Consider the following 21576-nt stretch of genomic DNA (forward strand, 5'->3'; position numbering starts at 1 on the left):
GCCTTTTCTCAAAAGCTCCCCTGTGAGGGTCCCACCCATATTTCCTTGCCTCTCTCGTAGGACAGATGGGCCACCTTCTCTCCAGTGCAGGCCAGATTCTGTCTGAGGTGGTTAATTTCATCCAGGTGTCCCCTGCAGGTGCTCACCACCGGCACGAGTTTTGGACAGGGCACTCAGGGATGTTACTTCCTCTTTTGTTTCCAAGACAAGCGCTGATGGAAGAACAGGTGAATGCCTGCCTTCCTCCTCTCCCCTCACGCTGCAGTGGAAGCCTGGCTCCTCCTGCAGATTGGCCTCGGACCACGCAAATTGCACATCAGCCACAAACACCCTGACCGTCATACATCTTGTATATTATACTTACTCTTTTATAACAGCTTTACCAAAATATTCATAGACCAGAAATTGTAGAAATAAAAATCTAAGTTTTCCATGTATGCCATTAAATTCCATATACATTTCTAGCACCAGTTTGGCATGAAGAAGTTATTCCATAAAAATCTGTTGATTATAGGAATGGGATGGTCACAAAAGACCACATACTATATGATTCCATTTAGATGACGTGTCCAGAAGAGGCCAGTCCATAAAGACGGAAGCCAAGAGGTGGTTGCCAGGGGCTTGGGTTAGAGGGAGGAGAGGAGTGACTAATAACAGGGTGGGGTTTCTTCTTGGGGTGATGACAACATTCCGGAATGAGATGCTTGTGATTGTTGCATTACTCTGAATATACTAAAAACCACTGAATTGTACACTTTAAATGGATACATTTTATAGGATGTGAATTATATATTAATAAAGCTATTATTAAAATAAAAACAAAAAATTGGACTGTGGTCATGGTTGCACAACTCAGTAAATTTAGTAAAGATCATAAACCTACAGTTAAAGTGGTGTATATTATGGCATGTAAATTATATCTCAGCAGAGCTGCTAAAAAACACAAACATACCATCACTACCTGTTATTTAAGGCTGTGTTTATAAGCAGTAAAAGTATAAAAGCCCGCATGGAAAAGGTCAGGGCCCAACAAGGATAAGGAGGTGGGAAGGAGGGGGATGGAACTGGGAATGCGTAATGAGATCTTCAAGCGGATCTTTAAAACTTTTATTTCTTCAAAAAACAAGATTTGAAGTGAACACAGTACTTGTTACAATCTGAGAAAGCTAGGGATGGGTCTACACGCTGATCATGTTATTCTCTACATTTCCCTGGGTTTACAGTATTTCATAATTTAAAAAAATACTGTGAGGTTCCTCGTTTGGGCTGCAGGAAGGCCAGAGGCCAGGAGGCGTCTAGCACTACCATGGAGGGAAGAGCCCAGGAAGACTGGGAATGTGACGCAAGGAGGTCAATGTGGTCCTGCTTCCAGAATGTGACTGACACCCACATGGAGATGTCCCCTGGGCAGCAAATAAGCTGAACATCCATTTATCAAAAGCCAATTCATCAAGAGCCAGTTCATAATAGTCTCTCAAGGAGTATGCAATTGGTCTCTGCCCTGCTCACCGCTGAGAAGAAAGGGGGCTGACATGGCTGAGGCTGCTGCCCATAGAGGGGGTAGATGACAGGGTGTCCACCCCGAAGGTAGATTCCCCATGACTAGCTTTCCAGTTACATGAAGGATCTAGCCACAAGAACATTCAAGATATTAACTATGTTCAAGTATATATTCATGAATAGATTCTTCACAACTTTAAAGACAATGAGTAGATTCTTCATTAATACACTCATAAGAATTATTAATGTATTCTTGAACATATTATTGAATAAGATGTTAATTCCAAAAGATATTCTCTTAGTCCCCTCTTTTCTTGGGGCCCCAGCCTCCTCACCCTCTGGCAGCAGCATCCTCGCTGTGACACAGCTGAGTGTCCTCCCTGTCCTTCCCTTGGTCAACGACCATTCTCTGTCTAGCTCCACAGTCGCAGGAGCCAGTGGACTACTCTGGAAAATGCTCTTACAAAGGCAAAACGATGACCAGCCAACCAAATGCCCCCCATATCTCCCAAAGCTGTGAAGGCCACTCTCTCCAATACCAATCGTCCCAAACTGGGGTTAGGACATTGTTGCAGGAGTATACTCTTGATCATACGTGGGGATTGGCTTTTGGCAAACTGAGCTAGAACCTAATGGCCTGCAACTTGGAGACATCTGGGATGGAGAAACAGGTGTAGGAGGCATCAAGCATCATGGGTAGGGGCATCATGTGGCAGGGACAGAGGAGGTCCTGAGCGAATGTGCCATCACGCACATCCCTTTCAGAGGGAGGCAGAGGGAGCCTTTGCACATAGAGGAGACCACATGAAGACAGAGAGGGCAGAAACGTGAACATTCTGGCCTGGAAGATTGGAGTGGTGCTGCCACAAGCTAAGGAACTGGCAATCAGTGGACGCTGGAAGGGAGCCAGGAATGGACTGTCCCTTAGAGTCTCCAGAGGGAGCCCGGCCCTGCTGCACCCTGACTTTGGCCAAATGAAACTGATTTTGGACTCCTGGCCTCCAAACCAAACTCACTTAGGAATATTGATGTAAAAATTGGAAAAACATTCACCAATCTCAGCTCCCTTAGTGCATTTTAACAAGTATATGAATCAGTGAAGTTCAAATTAGTAATAGAATGATTCATCAATACCAGAGGGGAGAAATTATTATCATTTTCATAAAATTCATTCATTCATATTTTTGTTTTTGTGTTTTAAACTCTTATTAAGGCAAAATAGGGCAAGTGAGATAACTTCAGTTCCATTATCAATCTAGATATCTTAAACCTGGAACCACCTTTGTACCTACCAATAAAAGCACCTCATTAATCTGGCAGAGTCAGCCCCGTCCTGGAAGTGCTAGTCAATTTGGTTAAATAACAGAATAAAAGACTCAGTCCTAACAAAGACAAGGCAAGCCTGTCGTCATTTTCAGATGGTAGTTGTATATCTAGAAAATCTAAGAATCAATGGAAATGGTTATAAAAAGAAGAGTCCAGCAAGAGAGCTTGTAGCAAAACTGATATACGAGGTTTAATTCCTTTCTTACATTAACAAAATGGAGAGATGGTCCCTTTTATAATGGCAATAAGAACTAAAATAACTAAAAGATGAACTTAAATGTTTAAGATCTATAATAAGATGCTTATAAAATTATAGCATTGAAAGAAGCCCACATGCCTTATGCGTAGAAGATGCTTACCAATCATTTTGTGCATTGACCATTCCTGAAAAGATACTGCACAAACCTGTTATTTCCGCTTACCTCTGGGGAGGGAAACTGGGTGGCTCGGGACAGGAGAGGGGGAGGAAGATGGCCTCTTCATTCAATATTCTCTCATAACGTGTGTACTATCTACAGGAATTGCCTATTTTTTTAACTATTTTTAAGAGTGGATGAATGGAAGACAAATAATGAAGAGGAAAACCTTGGGGGAAGTTTATAACAGCTTTTTTGAGATATAACAACTCCCTATATAATCCATCCATTTGAAGTGTACAGTTCAGTGATTTTTAACATATTAACAGAATTGGGCAGATTCACTGCACTCAATCTTACAACATCTCCATCCCCCCAAAAAGAAACCCCATCCACACTAGCAGTCACTCTCCACTCCCACCCTGCACCTAGGATCCACTGATGTACTTTCTGTCTCTGTGGATTTGCACATTCCAAACATTTCATATCAGTGGGATCATATAATATGCGAGCTTTTGTGTCTGGCTTACTTCATTTAGCAAAATTTTCTCAAGGTTTATCCGTGTTGTAGCATGTACAGTACTCCATTTCATGGATATAGAATACACTTTGTTAATCCATTCTTGCCTTGATGGGCATTTGGATTTTTTCTACCTTTTGGCCATTGGGAATAATGCTGCTTTGAACATCTGCGTACAAGTTCTTGTATAGATGTATTTTTCTCCTAGGAGTAGAATTGCTAGGTCATGTGGTAATTCTATGTCTAACCATTTGAGGAACTACCACACCTTGATTTGCAGTAGAAAAACTCACTATTTTAAAGATATCAATCTCCCTTAATACATAAATTCAGTCCAATCTCAAACAATATCCTAATGGAGTTCTTTGTTATTGACATCATGATTCTAAAGTTTTACATTTTGATTTTTTCAGGGACCATTATTATCAATTTTATAGTTAGAAAGTCACAGAGGCATTAGCATTTGGGGAAATCTAAACTTTTAAGTCAACTGTATGAATGGGACAGAAGAATAAATTCTTCTTTGAGAAATTAATACCCAGTGAGCCAAGTATGATTTTAGATTGACTGCCAATGCATTTTATGACCCTGAAAGAGATTTTTGGTGAATCATAAATTTGCTTTCTTCATTAACGTGAGAAGACAATTTGTAATGCTGATAAACGTCACCATTCTGAGAAACTACTGTCTGACCCTTTCAGATAGGTACTCGGAAAGCTGTGCAAGTAATAGAGTCATCGTGCTGGATGGTGACACCAAAACCTCCACGTTCTCTGATGTATTCAAGAAGGAGCACCCTGAGCAGTTCAGCAAGTGTTTTAGCGCCAAGCAAAACATGGTGTGTGTGCTGTAGGCATACCTCTTGGTTCACTGACTAACGGTGGCCCACCGGACACAGGAGATTGACTGCCCTTTTGCAGTTTCTCTTCCCATTTATAAAAGCAAAGGAACTGGGGGGAAAAATAGACTCTGTGGAAACAGGTAGCAAGTAGCCAGAGTCTGGGGGTGGCTTCCAGGACTGCTGGGAGTGGCATGGTAGACTTCCCAGCACCTTCTTCCTATAGGCTGAGGGTAGCAGGTGGAGGGCCACAGCCATCCGACCCCAGGGCTCCAGACATTCTAAGCTCCCTAATAGCTATAGGTATTCCCACTCTTTCTGCCCAGCCCAGAATCAGGTGATCCTACAACCACCCAGAGGCCAGGAGGTTGAGAGAGCTGCAAGAGACTGGTTTCTCGCTCTCCACTATAGCGCGGTGCCTAATATACCCTAAATACCAAATGTCGCACTAAATGCAGCCTGAAGAATGCTGGTAGAGCTGTGGCCTTAGGAGAAGCTACTCTACTTCTCTGTGCTTCAGCCTCCCCCCAGAGTGATGTTAATGCAGGGGGTCTCTTTTACATATGTACATATTACCCCCACCAATCTCGGGGGAGAAAGACGTTGATGCAAGTAAACGCCTTGTTTTGTGAAGCTTGTTTGTAGACAGTGCACATCTATCTACACATCATGGAGGCCAAACTCAGCACCAGCCTGGAAACTATGAGCCAGCAGGTCTCACACGACCACCAGAGATATTTCATTTAGAATGAGTAGTAGTTAACAGATTTTTTAAAATTAGTTTCTAGCTTTTAAAAATCAGATTTTATATAGAATCCAAATTTCTGGATTCTGGATTCTCTTCTGGGGGTAGAGTGAAGAATGGGAAAATCTGGCAACACTGGGATTTACTCCTGCCACCGTTGGCTGGAGCCAAGCAGGGACCCCATTTGGATGGACATCCACAGCCAGCTTGCTGTGTCCCTGCCTCCCACTGGCCCTGTTAGTGTTAGAATTTAAGCTCCCCTGTTCAGTAAGGGAAGCGGTCAAAACTGTAGGAATATGTGTATCTTGCTGTGAGTCTCATTAAGCTGTTTCCATTTTGAATGGAAAACAATCCAACCCATGCATTTCTGAATCTAGCCACCCGTCCAAAAGCTCGTTCCCTGACTCACTGATTCCTTGTGCCAGCAGCTGGGTGCTCTGTGCCTGCTGCTGTGCCCCCAATGGGAAGACAGCAAGTGAATGCATGCCCAGCAGGTGGTATCCAGTGCTGTGGTGAACTGGAGCCTGTGGTAAAGAGTGTGACTGGGGCCAGTCAGGGACAACCTCTAAGGAGACATGACATTTAAGCTGAGTTTTAAGTGACAAGGAGTCAGTCATGCACAGATCTCTCTGGAGGGAAGCATTCCCAGCAAAAGGCACAGCTAGCTCCGTGGTAGGTCCAGATTTGAGAGGTTTAGGGAGCACGAGGGGCAGCGGCAGAAGCATTGTGAGCACAGAAGGAAATTGCCACAGAAAGGTCTCCAGGGGCCAGACCATACAGAGCTTTACAGGCCACATTCAGCATCTCAAGTTTCCTTGACGTTTGCTGGGAAACCACTGGGGGGCTTGAAGCAGGAAAAGTGAGGTGAAGTGTTTTTGTTCATTTGTTTTTTAGACTGCACATATATGTGAGATCATATGGCATTGGTCTTTGTCTGACTTACTTTGCTTAGCATAATACCTGATGGGTCCATCCATGGGACATGATGTGTTTTATGAGACCCTACACTGTGGAGGATAGCTTATGGCAGGAGTTGAGGGTGATGGAAGGTGGGACTTGGGCCAGGACAGTAGCTGGAGGGTGGAGAGAAGCAGACTTATCCCGAATCTGCCTTGACAGGAGAGACAGTAGGACCCCATGGGGTAGGTGTCAGGGCAGGAACAAAGGCTGGCACCAGGGTGTGGGCCAGAGCACCTGGTGCAGTGGTGTCACGTCATGAGATGGACACGACCGAGGGAGGACTATATTTGGGGACACAGGAGCTGTGTCAGGGCAGGTACCTGACAGGCATGGGGGAGGGGGATCATGTAGGTCGGCAGCTGTGTCAGTTGTCATTGAATGCCTTTGCTCTCCAAACTGCTGGCCGGGTTCTTATTAATTACATATCCTGCCTAGCTTTAAATTAACATCTAAATTCCTCATCACAAATTTTAGTTGCAAAAGATGTAATTTCCCATATATCAAAGTTTGTGGCACTTTAAAATAGTGAATCATAAAATGAAAGAGTCTTCATGTTAAAGATTACATGAGGACTGTCTTTAACTGTGAGAAATTAAATCCTTTTATACTTGAATTCTTTCTTCCATTCTATTTTCCCAGCATATTTTTATGCACAAAAGCCTTTTATCGATAATGCTATTGTTCTCTGCAAGAAAATATGCATATAAATTGAAAGTTTTTAAAATTTATCCTGTGTCCATAGGCCTTGGAGCATTAGTTTTTTCTTTTGGATTGAGCTATGGTTATAATTATTAGTTTGTGTATCAATGGATTAAATATAGTTATAGCTTGAATGAGACAAGATTCCAAACAGAGTCTATTGCTGTTTTAATGATGTAAGTGCCAAGAAACCTTATTCACATAAATAGGTTAATGATAATAGAAGGAGTTTTATTGTAGGAATTCATCTGATTCTTTGAATTCCTGCCCAGTTATAAGCCCGAAGTCACAGTAGTCTTAAACAATGTATAGAGTTGTTCATGAAAAATGATTAGTGAAGAGTTGACAGTTCCATTAGGTTCTCTTTCAGTTTTGTTGCAAGGATAGAACTGGAAAACACCTGACTTACAAAAGGATTTGCTCTCTGCTCATCTGAGTTCTTTGCTTTCTCGTTGCCGCTGTGCTTGTTTCGGATGGTCCTTTTCGTCTCACCCCAGAGACTGCGTGCTCCCGGGTGCTGTCCCACTGTAGGATTTGAGAAGGTCGAGAGTTTGCTAGAAGATGATTGTCAGGGAGACACATGGGAAAGGAAGCAATGGGCCTTTTCTCCTGCACACAAATGTGGAGTCAAGGATCTTGACGGTGAAACAATGGCCATGTGCCCCTTGGAAGGTCTTTATTTATCTCCAGATATTCATCTTTTAGTTTGACACCTGCTGGCGTATGTGAGCCTGGCGTTCCATGGGAGGTCATTAGTATAATGCAGGTCAGAGTGATGGCTGAGACCACGTACGAGCTCCCAGTGGAGGGGGCAGAGGAGCAAGGGTGTGATCCTGAGCCCCAGGATTCAGTCCAGCCACGAAAAAGAGGTGGGCCATCCAGCAGATGAGGGAGTGGGGATGGCGGCCGCATCCAGTGAGGCAGGAGGGCTGCTGTGCCACATGCTGCTGTGAAGTCAAATGCTGCGCACACGGAGGCCCCTCGGGGAGGGTGGCCTACATGACGGAGGCTGGGCAGAGGGTGAGAAACGGCCAAGTGGGGTGTGTGAGAAGAGTTCTGCGAAGGAGAACCCAGATGGAGAGCGTGGGCAGGGGATGAGGAAGATACTACCGCATGACGATGAGAGAACAGCCCAAGAGAAAGGGAGCAAGTGATTGAACACAGGAGGAGAGGGGATATTTGCATTGAGATGCCCTTGAGAAAGCAGGAGTGGGATGAGAAAGCATGGCGTGTGGGCCTTCAGTATGTTCAGGGCTGCCATGTCTTAGTGGCACAGGGCTGGGACAGGGGTGATTGGAGCAGAGAGAAGACCCTCCATCTTTCACCTCTTCTTTCCCAGGAGGTTCTAGGTGAGGGCGTCATGGGAGGGGACAGGGAAAAGGGGGTGCAGCGTAGTCTTGAGCGTTCTGTGCTTCCGCATCTTGGATTTGAAGGAGTCTGTATTTTCTGGCAGTGTTCAGGGGACACAGTGAGTTTGCCAGGGCTGGGGTTTTCTCAGGTAGGTGCCTGGGAAGAGGGGAGGCAGGGGTGTGTGTGGAGTAGGGCTCTCCTGGGAGCCATGCACTCTACAGTGGGTAAGGGAAAGGGCCGAGCACTGAGGCATAACGGGAGCAGGATCCAGTGTTCTGATTCACCTTCTTTGTATTACACGTAGGCGTGGTGCTGGGATACATCATCTGTTGTCAGACCATTGCTTTTGCTGGCACCTTTGCTGCCTTTTTGACAAGTATTTGACCAGATCCAGATGGGAGGCATCTCTCAAACCACCATCAACCTTACTGGGTCCCACTGAGGGTTATCTGTTGGTACGGGTTCTCAGTGCCATCATCTTGGGAGCTTTCTTCCTTTACAGAGAAAGATTAGTATGTGAGTGGCTGACCTGCCAATATACTTAGGGTTCTGTAATGTTTGATTATTCGTAACCTGTTTTTGCTTTAAAACTTTCAGACACTCCTGGTTACTTTTGAGCAGATCTCTTGGTATTACCGTTAAGTGTTCACTCTTTCAGTCACTGAGAAATAATTATCTGTCTTGAGTGCCTCTTAAGTGTTGAGCAACAAACTGGGTATGAAAAAGGCCACCCTGGCATCACAGAATTCCTTTGTGTTCTCAGTGAGGTCAGCTTTGTCTAACTGGGGACAAGCAGCATGGGCACAGGGAAGTGAGGGGCATAGCCCACCAGGGCTGTGTGTGGGCAGAGCAGCCTGCTCAGATGGAATGGGAAGCATCGAAGGGGTCAACGCAAGGGAGGGAGGCCGAGGCTGACGCTGCTCTCAGGGCCTTAACCTGACAGGACAGGCTAAACAAACAATGGGAGATGGGGAAGCCAGAGGGTTGAAATAGTGTGTGCTAGCAGCTGAGAGAAAATAAAGGTGAATCTGAGAGTCTAAAGGAAGAAGTTAACATTGCTGGCAGATGGAGGAGGCCAAAACTGCACGAAAAGCAGAGCGCCAGTCTCCAGGAGTTTCTCACTCAGGGAACGCCAGGGAGTTGTTTGTGCTCATGACTGACAAGCAAGGTGCCTGGCGCACGTGTAGTGGGGCAAGTCATCTGAGACAGCTTGCAGTCACTGCTATGGTGCTAGAGGAGGGGGGGCTGGACTTACATGTTTGGGCATCATTTCTGGACGTTCTTGAGAGGGCCAGACTGGCTAAGAAGTCTCTGGAAAAGTCAGATACAGTGGGGGAAAGCAGAGCGGGGGAAGAGGAGGGCCAGCAGTATTTCAGGGCCTAAAATCAGTCAGCTAAGTGAAGTGGCTCTAGGTCCAAAGCAGAGGAACCAGGGTCTGAGGTTAGACAGTTGTCACGAGTAAAGCCACATGTATAGTGACAGTCCACTTCCTAGCTGGAAGAGCCAGGCCACCTTGGTGTACACTGGGCTTTCCCTTCCACCCTGTTTTGGGCCAGAAACACTGTTCCCAAACAGAGGCCCCCCTCTGTTCTCACACCCCCCAAGGGTGCTCCAAAGGTATGCTGAGCTGCTTTGAAGGCATTGAGAAATGAAAAAGACTACTTCAATCTGAAAACAACAGTTTCTTGATGGAGAAGATAGAAGAGCAGACAAGGAAGGACAGAGCCTGACAGGCCCCTCCTAGGAGAAGAGGACAGGGGCAGCCTTGGTGGGGCCAACTCGGCCACCGGTGCTCAGGGAGCAGAGCTTTGAGCCAACCCTGGCCAGCGCCAGCAGTGCCCAGCGACTGAGTGTCAGAGTCTGGCGAGGGTCAGGGCCAAGAGGAAGCCACCGGTGTTGATCTGAAAGGTCAATCAGGAGCCTAACTCAGAGTGTCACAGTGATGTCTCACAGGAGAGAGACACATGGCAGGCCACTATGAGACATTATATTGACGTAAGAATCAGTTTTGTGGGCTCTGCTACAGCTGTGGGCCCCCTATGGCAATAAGTGCTGTTCGTTATCCAGCGGAGGGTGAGTTCCTAGTTGGGTCTTGCTCATGTTTTTGTTGGGCTGTGGCTTGGCTTTCTCAGGTGGAGACTGCCCCTCCCAGATGGCCTTGCGGGATCTGGCCATGCTCCGAGCCATTCCCAACTGCACTATTTTCTATCCAGGTGATGCTGTCTCGACAGAGCATGCTGTTCTCCTGGCAGCCAATACCAAGGTACTTTTAAAGGGATACTGGTTCAGACAGGAAATACTTCTAGGCTCTGCTACTAGTTTTGTAGTGATAGTTGGATTTTTCCCATTTTTTTCCTCAGCATAAAGGTAATAGATATTCATTATAGAAATTTTAGTTTGTAGGATTCCTTTTAGAAATAGAACCATTTCACAAAAAAAGGTGATTAAGCACAGAGAACATTCATGTTGTAAAGGACAAACAGGGCAGAAGGCTGTTGACCAGCACTTGATGGCCTGCATTAGGTGGGGCTCGGTGGGAGAAGAGCCATCAGCAGGGCCAGGGAGGGGGCTGCAGCATGAGCTACTAGGGGCTGGCCTTAGACACACCCCAGCCCAGCAGCACCTGTGACATCCAGAAAGCTGGAGAGTAGCCAGTGGGACAAACCCCAGAATCCCTAGCCCTGCCCCCTCAAGACACTGCTTAGAAGGCAAGACTATGGCTTGGTCCCACGTGCCCTTCCTGAAGTTCACACAAGGGCAGCAGGGGGACACAACTTGATTCCTGTCCAGAGCCCAGGTGCACAGGTAGCTAGGGCACAGAGTCTTTACCTTGCCAACCACTCAGACTACCAGTCACCAGATCCCCATCCCCACCCAGCCTCACACCCACCTGTGCCCTCGCACAGGCAGCGCTGGGCGTGGCTGGGGCCCGGCCGTGCGAGTTCTGCTGGGTGCGTCCGGCACATTAGAGACACCTTTCCTTGACCGGTTTTTTTTCCTTACGGAGACCTAAGTGGGCTCCCATAGTACATACTGTGCTGTAGTTGGTTTTTTACTTAACTAAATCCAGGAAGTTATTTTCTACCTATACATATACAGCATGATATCCTATGTGTTGGAGGATCCTATTTGTAGAAAATTCAAAAAAGAGGCAAAACAAAGCTATAGTAATAGAAATCAGATTAAAGGATGCATCTCAGGTGGGGAGAGTGACTGGGGGAGAGGTGTGAGGAAGCTTCCTGGGCAGGGCAAATGCTGTCCAGGCTCAGGTGATGGTTACATGGTCTTTGCCTTTGTCAGAATTCATGGTGTGCTCCACTTAGGTAAATTTTACTTCAATAAAAACACTGAGTAGAATTGGTTCATAATTTGTGAATGAATAAACAGAAGCAGTGTTTCTAAATTAATATATTAGCTTGTAATGTATGATTAAATATGTATGTAAGCTGATAAATACTTTAGACATTAGAGTATTTATATTCCTTTTTATGTGTTCAAGTTGATAAAAGCATGTATTTCTTCTGGCCATTGTGAAAACATTGAGTCATTTTCTATTCCAGTGTTTAACGCATCTCTAAGGATGAATCATTACAAGTTATTGTGGCAAAACCTAAGTGTTTAACATCATGTTCTGGGCTTTCTATTCAACAAGAGTCAGTGCTCTTGCCCTGAGTTTATGTTCTTTCTGTGCAGAGAGAATAGGTGAGTGTATATTGAGTAAGCTTTCCTGAATCCCTGAGCCTAACGGCATGTAAAGGGTGTCACTGAGGGCGGGCCCCAGGGTCCTGCACAAGCTTGGCCTGGCTCAGTGGTAACCTGACCACTTTGCTAAGGGTTGTAACTCTTTATCCCTTGCTTCAAAATGTGCACTTTATTTTTAATAAAAAGAGCTCTTGAGTCTTCCTCCCAAGTCCCCTTTACTTTTTAAGGTATATTAGCGGGAAATATAGTTTGATTTTCTAAAGTGTAGCTCTGGTTTTCATTTATGCCCTAGGAGATGTGCTACATTCAGACCAGCCGGCCAGAGTGTGCAGTTATTTATACCCCACAAGAAAAGTTTGAGATAGGAAAGGCCAAGGTAAGGCCTTCGGTTCTCCAGCGTCTTCTAGTGTCATTTCACATGGAAAGAACTGCTCTTGAGCTAGCACTAGGCAGCCCCACAGTTGAGGCTTCAATCCATTCTTTGCTCTAGTGTTTTAAAAATCAGCTGTGACCTTTGCCTGCTGTCTCTCAGGAAGGAACACTGTAACAGTATCAGCCTGAACCGAACTTCTGTCCTTTCCAAATGGAGTCTCCTCTTTGTTGAACTCTTAAAGTAATAACAACTTGAAGGCACTTGAGTTGCTTGGCTATAACTTACCATTACCTCATGCTAAACAAAATAATAGAACTCATTTCAAATGAATAACAGATCTGTTCAGTCTGGGTGTCTTGATGGCAGTCAGGCGGTTCGCAAAGCTTTCTCATTGCCCTCCTTTTTCTTTCCCCTAATGTTTGCCCTGTCCCAACAAAATGAGGTGAATGTCCTGATGGTAAAGGATATGGGCTAAAATGTGTGTGGGAATATGCATGACATGGATAATTCAAGGGCTGGATTTTGTAAAGGGGACATAGGAGTGTGTGTATATATATAAAGGCAAGGACATTCTCAATGAATGAGGTGGCTTAAAAGCCCTGAATATCTGTACTGTCCGCAGGGCTTAAGCTACAGGGAAACCTATACAGAGAGACTAAATGATTAATTCCAGGTGCCTTTGCTTGGGGGGCTTTAGAGGAAATAAAACTATGAAAAAAGGCCGGGGACCCCTGTGTTGGCTTGCAGAATAGCAAGTGGTTGAGAGAGTCAAGCTTTGACATCAGACAGGCCTGGCTGCCCATCTCAGCCCCGCCTTAGGCAAGTCCTTCCTGCTCTGAGATTTGCTTTCCTCGGCCACAGAATGGGCTCACTAATGCACAGGCCTTACCAGGCGCTCAGGCGTGCAAGGTGGTCAGCACAGAGTACATTGCAAATGCCCCAAAATGGCCCCTGTTAAATTAACCTAATTCATCATTGGAATCCGGTCTGTGTGTGCGCCCCAGCAAGATGTTCAAGTAGGGGCAGAGATGGTGCCTTTCTAGTCCCCTTGGTGAGTATGACTGTGCTTTGAAGCATGTGGGCTTTACAGCCTGCTTCTGGCCCTTTGCCCTTCAGATCCCAGCTTAAATTCCACCTTCTTTGCTAAAGGGTCAGTTTGTGTGTGTATTGTATATTACTTAGTGGTTTGGTAAAATAATGAGAAGCAGATGAATTTGTCGAACGGACATAAGGTGGGGCTTATCAAACTGTGTGTCCTTGTTAGGGCGCTGACCCAGCCTTTTGTATAGTGAAGGACTAAGGAGTCAAGTGGGTGGGCTCGGGGAGGAGCAGTGGAGCAGAAAGGTTCTCCACTTTGAGGTGCTCTCTGCATAGTAACCACAGCAGTTCTGTTTAGTGGGTGCAATACTCTGTTGAAGCTTTAGCAGCTGCTGAAGATCTTACCAAGCAAGCTCAGTTCAAGCTGGGGAGAGGTAGGACTTGGGCTGCCTCATGTGCCCCAATTGGTCTTTTCATTCTAAGTCTACTTCATATACCAAACTAATTATTGATGTTCCCCAGATATTTCTGTCCGTGTCATCGACCTGTTCACTGTTAAGCCCCTGGACGTTGCCACCATCACCTCCAGTGCAAAAGCCACAGGTGGCCGAGTTATCACAGTGGAGGATCACTACCCAGAAGGTGTGTGTGGGCCTTGCAGATCATTCTGAAAGTCTACTTTGGCAGGATGTGTTTTTTGTTTTCTGTGTTTGGAGGCGTGCTATGCTCCCGGGCATCACTTCCGGCAGCCACTCACCCAACAACCTTTATCACTACTCTTGCAAGTGTATCAGTTTAGGGATCTCCCACCCACCTACACTGGCTTCGTAAGGGTGGGATCATGCCCGTACTCATTTATGTGTCCCTAGCACAGTGCCTGGTCCTGGGTGGCTCAGTGGCAGCACAAAGAAGTGTCTAACTTTCAACACAGTGGGCAGGGAGGGGGTTGAAGAGCTTCACAGTTGCTCTTGAGATTTGAATGACTAATAGTTTGTCCCCACAAAATGGAAATAGTGTTTTGCAAGCAGAGAACCCAGCCAATGCAGAAAGAGAATGCGTGCCATGGAGAGGAGGCTGGGCAGAGTTTGGCCTGGGAAGGTTGGGTGGCACAGATGAGGGGATGAGGGAGCTTCATGTGTTAGCACGTCAGGGTCCCCAAGAGCATATCTATGACCCACAGTGGTTCTCGGAAGCGCTCCCAGTGCCCTCCCTGCTGAAGCTTGTTGCCAGGGAAGGGCACACACACCCCGGGTCCACGAGGACAGAAGGCACAGGCTGGGACTGGAGAACCCCATGCCTTAGGCTCCCTCCTTCCCAGGAGGGGTCAGCCAAGGGCACTCCCTTCTCCAGCGGTGACAAATCTATCACTTAGAGACCCAAGAACCCACTCAAAAGACTCTGTGTCTGGGGGTTTTATTGAGGGCTGGTCATGCAGGCACCCTCTGTGAGGCACACATCAAACTTCCTGACGCTCAGAGAAAAGCAGATGCTCCGCAGAACGCCATTGTGCAAATGGCCCAGGCACAAGGTCCACCCTTACCAGTAGGGACTTGCACCAGTCCACTTCCCAGGTGCCACCTGAGGGTCAATCTACGGGCAGAAGCTAGCAGCTCCATGCCTGCCAGTTACTCTTTTCTGTAGAGTTTGTTGGTTTTAACCATTTTTGGGTTCCTAGAATTTTTGAGAATCTGAACTTCACAGATCCCTGAATCCATGGAGCTGTGGCTGATAGGGCCCCTGCTATAGGTGGGACTAAGAGCAATTCGGAGACCCACAGCTTCAAATGAGAACTCTCCTGGCCAGTCAGGGAATGATTATTTACATGAATCAGTAGCTAGTGAAAAACAGGTTTCCCTGGGATCCAGCAAATCCAAAGGTCTGTCATGAGGCTTTAAGGCTGACTAGCAGCTTCCAGAAGAGAGGCCAATGTTCCTTATTTTCCCAGGTAGCATCGGGGAGGCCATCTCTGCAGCTCTCTCCATGGAGCCTGACATCCTGGTCCATCAGCTGGCAGTGCCAGGAGTGCCTCCGAGTGGGACACCAAGTGAGCTGAGGGATATGTTTGGAATCCATGCCAGGCACATCAAAGACCTATAGCTGTAGGCTTTGGTCTTAAAAGATGGGCCTGTTTATATTTCTGCTTGTTGCCAAACCACTGTTCAAGTTTATACTGTTGTGCTTGGTTCTTAAAAGCAAAGCAAGTTAACTACTTCCCTGTTAAGCCATAACTACATCTACAATTGTAACTGTCATCTTTGAGTCACTGAAGTGGGTTGTAAGGTTTTAACTGACAGAATAGTTTTTTCTGAAGTATGGATAACCAGCCTGGGGAGTGATAAAGGGTACCCAGTTCTTAAATGGGTGTATTTTCCTCATAATGTAATGAAACTGTGACTTTAGCTATGTAGCAGGCAAGCGCTCAGCTGCACACTGCTGCCCCAGTTCCGGAGTGCACATGCTGCCATCCTACCTGAAGCTCCCCAGGGACTGTGTGATTGTAGCTGCCCTGGAATTGCCTTCTGTAGTCACCTTCAACTTCCCTTCATGGTGCAGAGGCTGTGGAGCAGCAGCAGAAGCTCTTAGGATGTCCTGTGCTGCTCATGGTGACGGTTCTGTGAAGAGAGAACACAACTAGTTCTAGTCTCCACACTGCACTCTTCTGTGAGGCCTCAGAAATGACTCATTTTCCCAGTGACCAAACCAAACTGTTAGCTCAATTATATTCATCTACTAAGGATACTAGTTAATGTTAATAAAGCATTTAAAAACCAGCTGCTTTTTCCCATTTGTTCCTTGAATGTGTGACTTGGTTTCTTCTTGATTAGATCCTAAATCAGGAAGGAGCTTCTATCTAAAACAGGAGAGAGTCCTGTCCCCTAATAGCAAATAGGAAATGGTTCTGGGTAGCAGGTGTAACACTAGGGGACAGTGGGTGGCCTGAAAAGCCATCCCTGCTTCTTTCAGCTGTGAGCACAGAATTCATGCGGATGGAATACAAGAAAGTGCCAGCCAGATAAAGATGGGCTCAAGCTTCAAAACTAAACATAAAATTGACTGAATGTGTCTGGTATGTCATGGTCGTTATTTTTGTTGCCCTCATTAACTGGTCATCAGGAGTCTTTATTCCAGAATGTGTGGTAGAGACTTAAGAAGTAGCCTGGCACTTGGAGTCCTCCTTGGGGCTACTCATTCTGCTCCTGCCCCTTTAAATCACTGAGCTGGCTTCCTGGCCTGTAAAATGAGCATGATTATTGCCATGCTTACTTAATAAGATTTCAAAAATGTATTTTTGTAAAACAGTTGATAGAATTGATACAAAATATTACAACATCTAAAATATCAACAGTTGATTTTTGGAAAAACAGTTGATAAAGGATCATTGTAGAAAATTTAGGGAATAGAAATAAGCAAAAAAATTATGCCTCAACTAACCATGTCACTCTCTGTATAGTTCACTCATTTAAAGTGTACACTTTAGTGGTTTTAGTATACTCAGAGCTGTGGCACAGGCAGCACTATGGTCAATTGTAGGACATTTGCATTCCCCCCAGAAAAAAACCTATATAGCCTGTTAGGAGTTACTTACTAGCCCCTGGCACCAACTCATCTTCTGTCTCTGGATTTGCCTGTTTGGGACATGAATGGAATCACACAGTATGTGGCCACCTTGTGTCTGGCTTCTTTCACTAAACATGACACATTTGAGATTCATCTGCATCCTAGTGCAAGTCAGAATTTCATTCCTTTTTATGGCCACATAAAAGTCCATCCTATGTCTAGACCACGTTTTATCCAGCAGTTGATGAACATTTGGGTTTTCATTTTGTCTCGTGAATGATGTGCTGAACATTCCTACTCAAGTTTGTGGATGTATATTTTCACTTGTTTTGAATGTCTATAAACCTAGGAGTGGGCTTGCTGGGTCATGTGCAATTATGTTGATGCTTTTGCATGTATGTATCTTGTCTGTATGCTTAAACAGCTCTGTAGGAGTGAATGAGACAATGACCATGAAGATGCTGTGACGTGAATGTAAGATAAATTCCAACCGAAATAAGCAGGCCAAGAGAGGCAACAAAGGGCCAGGTAGTTTATTTGAGCGCAATTCCCAGGCGAGGTTTCCTGGTCTGGCTATCACAGGCGGGGAAGTCACGCCCAGGAGGGGAGGCGGGAGTTTTTAAGAGAACAAGGAAGGGAGGGGGAAGTGGGCCGCGCTAGGGGTAGGTGAGGAATTTTTTATTGGCTCAGGGTTGGGTGATGGACAGCCAGAGGTCTCCTTCCGGATGGAGGGGGTCTGCATCCCGGGTTTGTCGGCACGTCATGGGACCGGAATCCAGGAAGAGCTGTTTGTTCCTTCCCCATACAGCACAGGGCTACTTGGTGCTGTCTCTGCCCCGCCTGCACTGTCCTCGCCCTTCTCCCTCCAGTGCCTCCAGCCTTACAGTGAAGTACTGTACACTCTAAGGAAAGCCATCATGAATACAGACAAGCCAGAACATGTAGCCATGCACTAGCTCCACACCTGCTTGTATTCCTGTAAAATGCCCTATCTGACGTATACAACAGAAACAGTGCACACGAATGCACTGACAGCCTAAGTGGAGCAATAAATTTCATCCACAGGTAAAGCGCCATTCCAAAAGCCTGAATTCGGACCCCACTCGTACTGAGCAAGAACAGTAGGACCAGTCTAGTAACAGGGCTTGAACAGGGCGATGATCGCGCAGCGAAGAGAGTGGCCCTGTAGCCACCTTGGCCCAGCTATAGCTCCCGAGTGCAGAATAGCCAAGATGATGGTAGGCAAGCACACGGTCAACTGCTGTAGGCGCTTAAGTACATCACAATATTGCCAGGAGGGTATTGGGATTGGGGGGATAACTAAGTAACTCTTTTGCCTGTTTGTTTCATCTCTAAGGAGCGGTGGAGCTGATGATGCTGATAGTATCTATCTCACAGGACCGTGGCCAGGACTTTAGAAGTGCTATCGAAACGTCCCCATCGAGGGCTACGAACCACGCAGTCGCCGCCTCTGCCCTCCGCATATCCTAGCCTCCCTGGGAGAGTCCACGGCTCCGCGGAGAATCACACCGCTTCTCCCTTCGCAGGCCAGCCCTCCCCTCCTCCGCAGCCCTGGCTGCGCGTACCCCTCCGAACCGCCGAGGTCCTACAGGGACGTCCAGTATTAGACACCGCCTTACACCGGCCCGCGCCACGGCCGCCGGATGGGGCCTGCGCCAGCCGCCGGCTCGGCCACTCGCCCCGCGGGCGGCGACCCAGGCCACGTCACTGGGTATTGTCCCATCACTCTTTGGGCTCTCCAGCCAATCGGCGTCGCCCATAGTAGCTGGCCACGGGAGGCTACGCCCCAGGGCTGCCAGGGCTCCACCCTATACGGAGGTGGACGCGGCTGCGTCTCTCGTGTCCTAGAACCCCTTGAACCGCGGGCGGACCAGAGGTAGAAACAGGCATGGACAGGGAGAGGGACACTGGGATGGGGTGATGTCGGTGCAGGGGAGTGGAGGGTGGAGATGGAGGGAGGTGCAGGTAAGGGTAATGGAGGTGAGCATCCCAGGCCCTTCCCGGATCCTAAAGGGGAAGGAAAGTGAGGCAGAGCAGAGTTCGGCTTCAGACTCAGACCGCCGAAGGCAGTGGGCTCTGGGAGCTGAGCTCTTCAGCTAGAGCACGCGATCCACACACGCCGGCCCAGCGGCGGCCACACGTGCGAAAAGACGGTAAGTTGAGTACCTTCTACCTACCCTTTGTGGTACCATGCCTTCCGGGCGATGCTTCAGATCAGAAAAAAAGCTGGATTGGAATTCAGAACTATTCCCAAATTGGTGAGGAGTTGCAAACACTAAAAGCAGGGACCCAGGAGTGCTCCAGTAGATGTAGGGGCAGATATGAAAGGTGCCTCTTTGCGTACTGTGTGCCTATGCCCCTGGAGCAAGCTGTGAATGGACCCTAGTTACAGGTCTAATGGCAACAGGGGGTGGTTGCAGAGGGTCTCAAGGACAGCGGGTGCCCCCTCGTGGGGTACCTGCCCCAGGGCAGGTAATGACAACACCAGTCCCCCAGACACAGGACGATGGGCTACTTCCACTGGCAGGGGAGGGTCAGAAGGACCTGGGGTCTTCCTGATCGTCGGCTTCATCTGAGGCCAACCAGATGTCCCCGCTCCAGGTTTCAGGGCCCCACTCCTCCAACCACTGCCCTGCCTTTCACGTGAGAAACGTGGAGAGACCAGGAATTCAACTGGCATTGGGATTCTGGGACCCGAGCAACCAAACAGTGTGTTTGATTTTCAGCACTGTCAGCCTGCAGGTACAGGAAGGTAAGAGAAATGTCTATGGCTGCCTGCAGTGGAAGTCGTCACACTGTGGTTGTGACACTGTGACTTGAGCTGAGAGGTAAGGAGCCTGAGCTTGTCATACTTCGTCTGTGCAGGCTGTGGCGCGCTCAGGAGTCATCCCGCAGCACAGCCTTTGTAGCTGTCATCGCCACCATGACAGCACAGGGCAGCAGCCACTCAGGCGCCCCACTCACTTGCTGCAGGCTGCAGGCGGCCCCTCGTCCCGATCAACCTCAGGTGAGAGCTTGATAAACTGTGAGGCACCGCTTCCCATTGGCAAGGAGCTCAGCCCTGCACTGCAGCCCGAGGGCACGACCAGACCAGGCCCCAAAATTTCATCTTTTTGGGTCCCACCTCTGGGGCCACTCCCAGTACAAATTCTGTATCAGTCAGGCACGAGTCAGGATACAAAAAAAATAATAATAATACGTATACAAAGTTTCTCAGCAGAGGGAATTGAATAGGAGCAGTTGGTCGCTCAGGGATGGGAGGGCTGAAGGAACCGAGGGAATACAGGAAGGAGCTGCTGGCCCTCGCCAAAGGGGTGACCCTTTGGCTTTAGGTGGGATCTCAGTTCTGCTCTCTCATCACCGCGAGCACCTTGGAAACCGAGCCTGGCGGCTCCTCAAGCGGCCCCAGCTGCAGCCCCGCGCATTTCCCCACCCCCACCCCCCGTTTTCATTTACTCTGCTTCCCCAGGGATTTCCCTCGTCCACCTGTGGGCCACCTACGCATGTAAATAATGTAACTAAGCGCTTCCCGTTAGGGGAAGTATTTCCTTGTCTTTCCCCCAAGCTGGACTGGCCCCCTTAGAGGGCAGGGGCTGGGTGGCAGAGAAGCACTGCTCCCAGCCCAGTGCCTAGGCAGCAGTGGGTCGTGTGAACAACACACCCCGCCCCCGCCCCCGCCCCCGGTGACTGGGGCTGACCGGCCAGCTTGGGTCAACGAGGAACTGGCAGCAGGCACTCAAATTCCACCCAGAGTCTCCTCGCTCTTGTCACGCGTGCACAAGATACGCACCACCCAGAAAGCTTCTGTTGAGAGTTTAATAAATTTGGTCATGTAAAAATGTGTCAACTTCTTGACAGCCCCAAATAGCAAGCCTCCTCTTTCAAGACAAGAGACGGACTGAGGAACCGTATCTGCAACATACGTAACAAGGTAACAAGGACTAACAGTCCTAATTATACGACAAGTAAAGTATCTGGGGGAGGCAGTTACCTAGTATCTGTTAACATTTTAAATGCCCAGAGGTTTTGACCTGGCAGTTCCACTCAGAAGTAATTGATCATCCTAGAGGGGGATTGATGCATGTCCAAAGCTGGTAGTTGCAGTGTTACTATTAATAGCAAAAAATAAAAAGAAAGAAAAAGTACATCAATTGGGGACTCATTACATAAATTACACTACACGTACTCTTATCAAATACCGGGCAGCCAGAGAAGAAATGAGCTAGACGTTTGTGTACTGACGTGGAGGGATTTCGAAGATACCTTGCTTAGTTAATCACAAATGTGTAGAGCCTTATGTTTTTTTAAAACCGTGTGAGTATGTTGGTGATCACATAGAAGGATACAGCTAGAAGAGAGAAAATTGTTAACGATCTTGCTTCAAATAATGTTGTTTTCTAAAAAATTCCAATCGTGTGTTTTAAAAACGTGCAGGGTGGTCATGTAAAATGTACGGCCACTGTGGAAGGCAATTTGGCAGTTTCTTTTAAAGCTAAACATCCACCTCCGTAGAACCCAGCAGTGGCACTCTTGGGCATTTATACCAAAGAAAGGGAAACTTACGATCGCACAAAAAACCTGTACATGAAT

At 47.3% G+C, this 21576-nt stretch overlaps 1 protein-coding gene and 1 long non-coding RNA gene across 4 annotated transcripts; both read left to right on the forward strand.

Annotated features, from left to right (window-relative positions):
* The first annotated feature begins 2192 nt into the window (after positions 1–2192).
* Positions 2193–15604, forward strand: TKTL1 (transketolase like 1). The gene is given in 10 exon segments (XM_036991039.2): positions 2193–2196; positions 4404–4544; positions 8599–8668; positions 8670–8749; positions 10427–10557; positions 12289–12372; positions 12979–13004; positions 13783–13841; positions 13930–14049; positions 15353–15604. Coding segments are annotated over 10 exon segments (867 nt in total). The 3' UTR covers positions 15505–15604.
* A 3153-nt stretch (positions 15605–18757) lies between these two features.
* Positions 18758–20825, forward strand: LOC108383502 (uncharacterized). 3 transcript variants are annotated; one of them, XR_012127453.1, is made up of 4 exons: positions 18758–18862; positions 19000–19139; positions 19588–19738; positions 19852–20825. It is a non-coding gene; the product is annotated as an uncharacterized lncRNA (long non-coding RNA). The 3 variants fall into 3 exon arrangements; XR_012127452.1 differs by lacking the exon at positions 18758–18862 and having other exon boundaries at positions 18869–19139; positions 19852–19993; positions 20319–20825; XR_012127451.1 differs by lacking the exon at positions 18758–18862 and having other exon boundaries at positions 18869–19139.
* The last annotated feature ends 751 nt before the right edge of the window (positions 20826–21576 follow it).

The sequence above is a fragment of the Manis javanica genome, chromosome X, assembly GCF_040802235.1.
Source record: "Manis javanica isolate MJ-LG chromosome X, MJ_LKY, whole genome shotgun sequence".
Classification (NCBI taxonomy): Eukaryota; Metazoa; Chordata; class Mammalia; order Pholidota; family Manidae; genus Manis; species Manis javanica.